Genomic DNA, 6,000 nt, shown 5'->3' with positions numbered 1-6,000 from the left:
GGACCAACAGTTTAAAACCCAAGATATTCAATTAACAATTGTATAGCCAGAGAAAAGCTACAAATCCTCCTCATCAAGTAATTGATTAATCAATCCTTTAAGCACAAGTTCATCAAGGTTTCTATAAAGTCAAATATGCATTTCAGGTAGACACAGCTTTTATTTTTCCCTCTCTGTTCTGACTGTAAGCAGCAGGCTCGTCCCATGGCGGCAGTGCCTATGTGAACTCTTTGACACATGAGGGGGAATCTGCATGTTACCTGGCAGCGCAGCGAGGACACCTGGCAGTGGTCCGACTCCTCCTGAAAGCCCATTCCAACATCAACCAGCTAACAAACGACTTGTCTTGTCCTTTGTATGCAGGTAAACCACTTGCACATTATCAAATTGGTGTGAATGTGTTTTCTGTAGTTACCTTTTTGTGCTGTTTTCACCCCTATATGCACCTCTGACCAAATTAGTTTTCTCCCTAAAGTTAAATTTGATGTGACTGGATTAATTCTGTCTGCAGTATTTATCAGCTGCTAACTGTTTTCCACCAGCTGCAGACGGCGGGCACAAGGAGGTTGTAGAACTGCTGGTCAGTAAAGGTGCAGAGGTCAACAGATCACACACGGCGTCCTGCTGGACCTGCCTTCATCAGGCGGTTTATAAGGTAATAATGGAACTCATAAACACACACACACACACACACACACACACACACACACAACTCTGTGAGGTGTATCCTAACTTGTTTTTTTTATGTCCTCAGGGTCACAGTGAAATTGTGCGCGTTCTGGTCAATGTGTGCAACCTGGAGGCACTAGATGATCACAAGATCTCCCCTCTCTTTGTGGCTGCACAGTATGGACAACAGGAATGCCTGGAAATCCTTGTTAATGCTGGTGAATACATATCTGTTTTCCTTTATGCCTTTATGTGTGCATGTACAAGAAGTAAAACTTTGTTTTTTGCAATTTAATGTTGGTCAATGTCTTGGTCAAGTGTTCTTCTTGTGTCCATGCTACTCTCTCTGCATCTTCTTTTCACTCCTCATTTACACCAGTAATAAAATAAAATACACAATAAATTGTGTTTCCTTTGGTTTTCACCTCAGGTGCCGATGTGAGCACCCAGGCAGCTGATCTGGCCACGCCGCTGCTGATTGCCTCTCAGGAGGGTCACAAGGCGTGTGTGGACTTCCTGTTGGACCACGGAGCAGATCCTAACGTAGCCTGCAGTCATGACTGGCCCCAGCTGCCCATTCATGCTGCCGCTGAGTTTGGCCACATCGGGTACTGATACTCCTAACTCGTCTTTCAGTGATGTGCTGTCGGGCAGGGACTCCTAACCTTTTTAGAGTGGTCTAGTCTAGTTGTGATCCCTCATCACATGAATCATGTGCTTCCTATGTAGATATAAACGGCTCATTCTAAGCTAACGAAAACACAATGATTCTTAGTTTACATAATACACTAATGAAAACGAAGTTATGAATATTATATTCCATTTCTGCTAATAGATCCCACAAAGTCCTACACACTATACCTTTGAAACAATTAACCAATTTTAAGAATTTTTTGTTGGTCAACTAACTAATTAATCTACTACACGTGTCAACACTGATCATCAGTATAAACACATTGTACCCTTCTTAGGAGGTGCTGTGTGCAAATGTACCCATATTTTTTGTAATTATATCATAATTTTGTCCATACAGTGTCCTCAGGAGGCTGATATCTGTTACGGATCGTGCGTGTGACCGTGGCGATGGCACGGTGAGTCCGCTATACGTCGCCGTTGACAAACATCAGAGCAAGAGTGTCGAGATGCTCTTGAAGGAAGGTTACAGCCCAGACGCCCAGGACTGCACACACATCCTAGGCATCCGCTCACCGCTCTCCTTCGCCTTGTGTCGCACATCGAACAAACCATACAGGTTTGTTATAAAGCAGATTTGAACAAGAACATGTGCAAAATAAAACAGATGGATTTGTACTGGATTTTGATAAAAAAAAAATCTCTTTCAGTGAATCAGTGCAGTTGCTGGTAGCTGCAGGAGCAAGTTTGAGCGAGGAGGACTGGATTTATGCCTTGGCCACTGACAAAACAGACCTGCTGCAGCTGATACTCGAGCACAGATGGATCCCTCGACCGGAGACTTTGACCAGGGACTGTTCTGTGCCACATCGTCGTGGGAAAACTGTGTTGAAGCTGCAAGAACTGAGGGAGCTGCTCTGCGTGGCACTAAACCAAGAACACTTTGCTGCCTGCTGGCTTCCTCTGCTTCTGAAGGCAGGACTGGAACCTTCTTTGCTGCTTCAGCCCCACATGTAAGACTGTCCTCTCACTTTTTCACTCTTGGTTATGTATCAGATTGATCAATTTCTTTCTGTTCTCAATGCTTTCTAGGATGGAGCAGGCAGACGGTGAGGTGTTGAATTACCTGCTAGAGTTTGTAAACTGGTCGAATCTGTCTCCCGCTTTGAAACATATTCTGGATCGACGACGAGCAGAGAAGACCTGGGAACCGTGTCCATATTTTGGTACAGTGAAAAAAATGCTTCCTTCAAATGGAACTTGTGAGCTTGTGGTTACAACATGGGAAGTCTTGTACACAGTATGCTTGGTGTTCAAGTGGTTAAGACGTGTGAACACCGGAGTGAGACAACGGCAATATTAAAGTTAATGTCGGCGTCTAGAAGCCACAGAGGCTAACGATTTAGCAAACTAGTAACATAATGCAGGAAATGCAAAGGTATAATGACAGAGGAATAAGTCACATTCCTATTCCCTATTAGGCAACATTTTCCTCAGACATATTATAAAAACTGTGATAAACTTTGAGTGATGACAATTTTCCTTTTCTCCTCTCCTCCCTGTAGACGCCATTCCATGTCTTTCCCACATCTGTCGGCTGCAGGTGAGGTCAGTGCTGGGACCAGATCTACTGATGAGGACTGATGTAGTGCAGCAGCTCCCTGTGCCCTCCCCACTTCATGGCTTCCTCCAATTCAGAGACGTCCCGGAAGCTTCCTACACACACTCGCCGCCATCGTCACCACTGTCAAATCGAATACAGCAATACCGCAGTACACACCAACACAGACATGTTCTATAACCCATCTTCATCTTCATCTTCCCCTTTAATGTTGTTCAAATCAAACATTTTCTCTCCTCCTCTCCTTTGCCCGAAAAAAGTTTGAGAACCCTTGGTTTAAATCCTCTTATTTCACATTGTTTAACAGTTTCATATGTGTATGCTGTATCAGCTCCTCATGGAAGCTATATCATGTTTCAGTGTAATAAATCAAACCTATATGTTTTTATGGCTGCACTGTTCCATCGAATTGAAATATTTTAGATGTTTTGTGCATCATTAAACGCATTTCAACAAAAATCTAAAGAATGTCTGAAAAAGGTAAAAAAAAAAAAAAAAAAAAGTCCGAAAAATATCTGAAAAAAAAGTTTGAAAAAAAGTCTGAAAAAAAAGTTTGAAAAACATTAGAAAACAAAAGTCTAAACAATGTCTGAAAAAGGTAAAAAAAAAAAAAAAGTCCGAAAAATGTCTGAAGATAAGTTTGAAAAAAAAGTTTGAAAAATGTTACAAAACAAAAGTCTAAACAATGCCTGAAAAAGCTAAGAAAAAAAAAAGTCTGAAAAAAAAGTTTGAAAAAAAAGTTTGAAAAACGTTAGAAAACAAAAATCTAAACAATGTCTGAAAAAGGTAAAAAAAAAAAAAAAAGTCCGAAAAATATCTGAAGATAAGTTTGAAAAAAAAAAAATGAAAAATGTCTGAAAAAAAGTTTGAAAAAAAAAGTTTGAAAAATGTTAGAAAACAAAAGTCTAAACAATGCCTGAAAATGGTAAAAAAAAAAAAAAAAAAAGTCCGAAAAATGTCTGAAAATAAGCTTGGAAAAAAAAAAGTCCGAAAAATGTCTAAAAAAAAAAAAAATGAAAAATTTCTGAAAAAAAAGTATGAAAAAAAAGTTTGAAAAATGTTAGAAAACAAAAGTCTAAACATTGCCTGAAAAAGGTAAAAAAATAAAAAGTTTGAAAAAAGTTAGACAAAAAAAGTCTGAAAAATGTCTGAAAAAAAAGTTTGAAAAGGAAATTTGAAAAATGTCTGAAAAAATTTGAAAAAAAAATTTGAAAAACGTTAGAAAACAAAAATCTAAACAATGTCTGAAAAAGGTAAAAAAAAAAAAAAAAAGTCCGAAAAATGTCTGAAAAAAAGTTTGAAAAAAAAAGTTTGAAAAATGTTAGAAAACAAAACCTGAATAAGGTAAAAAAAAAAAAAAAAAAATTCTGAAAAATGTCTGAAAAAAAGTCTGAAAAAAGTCTGAAAAAAAAGTTCGAAAAATGATAGAAAACAAATAAAATGAAAAATGTCTGAAAAAAAAGTATGAAAAAAAAGTTTGAAAAATGTTAGAAAACAAAAGTCTAAACAATGCCTGAAAAAGGTAAAAAAAAAAAAAAGTTTGAAAAAAGTTTGAAAAAAAAAGTCTGAAAAAAAAGTTTGAAAAAAAAAGTTTGAAAAATGTTAGAAAACAAAAGTCTAAACAATGCCTGAAAAAGGTAAAAAAAAAAAAAAGTTTGAAAAAAGTTTGAAAAAAAAAGTCTGAAAAAAAAGTTTGAAAAAAAAAGTTTGAAAAATGTTAGAAAACAAAAGTCTAAACAATGCCTGAAAAAGGTAAAAAAAAAAAAAAAGTTTGAAAAAAGTTTGACAAAAAAAGTCTGAAAAATGTCTGAAAAACAAATTTGAAAAAAATTTTTGAAAAACGTTAGAAAACAAAAGTTTAAACAATGCCTGAAAAAGGTAAAAAAAAAAAAGTCTGAAAAATGTCTGGAAAAAAAGTCTGAAAAAAGTCTGAAAAAAAAGTTTGAAAAAAAAGTCCGAAAAATGATAGAAAACAAAAATCTAAACAATGTCTGAAAAAGGTAAAAAAAAAAAAAAAAAAAAGTCCGAAAAATGTCTGAAAATAAGCTTGAAAAAAAAAAGTCCGAAAAATGTCTAAAAAAAAAAAAAAATGAAAAATGTCTGAAAAAAAAGTATGAAAAAAAAGTTTGAAAAATGTTAGAAAACAAAAGTCTAAACAATGCCTGAAAAAGGTAAAAAAAAAAAAAAAGTTTGAAAAAAAAGTCTGAAAAAAAAGTTTGAAAAAAAAAGTTTGAAAAATGTTAGAAAACAAAAATCTAAACAATGCCTGAAAAAGGTAAAAAAAAAAAAAAAGTTTGAAAAAAGTTTGACAAAAAAGTCTGAAAAATGTCTGAAAAAAAAATTTGAAAAACGTTAGAAAACAAAAGTCTAAACAATGCCTGAAAAAGGTAAAAAAAAAAAATTCTGAAAAAAAAGATCTGAATAATGTCTGATATAAAAGTCTGAAAAAAAAGATCTGAAAAATGTCGGAAAAAAAAGATCTGACAAATGTCTGAAAAAAAGATCTGAAAAATGAATAAATTAAATTTTTTTTTTTAAAAAAAATAGAAAAAAAAATGGAAAATAGAAAAAATAAATAAATAATTAAAAGTAATGGAAAATAGAAAAAAAAAGGACAGGAACTGCAGTTATTTCATGATGGTTACAGCTGTCAGTTGTGCCAACAGCACAACATTAAACTTAAAAATTAAAAATAAAACATTATTAAAAATGTTAAAATGTTAAAATAAAAAATAGAAAAATAGAAAATAAAAAAAAAATGGAAAATAGAAAAATGAATTAAAAAAATAAATAAAAATTAAAAATAGGAAAAAAATAAATAAATAAATGAAATAAAAAATAACTTCAACTGGAATTTAAAAACGCGTTTTGCTGCTCTCTGGCACAAAAGACAGGAACTGCAGTTATTTAATAATGGTTACGGCTGTCAGTTGTGCCAACAACACAACATTAAACTTAAAAATTGTAAATAAAACATTATTAAAAATGTTAAAATGTTAAATAAAATTTGCACCTATAAGTTTACACCGAGTCAGCTTTAAGAAAAGAAAAAAGGTAGAAAAGGCACAAGGTAATTA

The 6,000-nt window shown here is 33.9% G+C and overlaps 1 protein-coding gene across 3 annotated transcripts in view; it reads left to right on the top strand.

Moving 5' to 3' along the window:
• asb3 (ankyrin repeat and SOCS box containing 3) overlaps positions 1 to 3,315 on the top strand; it is a 15,304-nt gene extending 11,989 nt beyond the window's left edge. For 2 of the 3 annotated variants that reach the window (XM_037754171.1, XM_037754170.1), the window contains exons 3-10: positions 193 to 363; positions 543 to 655; positions 755 to 887; positions 1,100 to 1,277; positions 1,703 to 1,921; positions 2,013 to 2,315; positions 2,395 to 2,528; positions 2,868 to 3,315. In XM_037754171.1, coding sequence (XP_037610099.1) covers positions 193 to 363; positions 543 to 655; positions 755 to 887; positions 1,100 to 1,277; positions 1,703 to 1,921; positions 2,013 to 2,315; positions 2,395 to 2,528; positions 2,868 to 3,103 — 1,487 coding nt within the window. In that variant the 3' untranslated portion in view covers positions 3,104 to 3,315. The remainder of the gene's footprint in view (positions 1 to 192; positions 364 to 542; positions 656 to 754; positions 888 to 1,099; positions 1,278 to 1,702; positions 1,922 to 2,012; positions 2,316 to 2,394; positions 2,529 to 2,867) is intronic. The other variant, XM_037754172.1, reaches the window with a different exon arrangement.
• The last annotated feature ends 2,685 nt before the right edge of the window (positions 3,316 to 6,000 follow it).

This window comes from Sebastes umbrosus, chromosome 20 (assembly GCF_015220745.1).
Source record: "Sebastes umbrosus isolate fSebUmb1 chromosome 20, fSebUmb1.pri, whole genome shotgun sequence".
Classification (NCBI taxonomy): domain Eukaryota; kingdom Metazoa; phylum Chordata; class Actinopteri; order Perciformes; family Sebastidae; genus Sebastes; species Sebastes umbrosus.
This window is presented reverse-complemented; position numbering and strand designations above follow the sequence as displayed.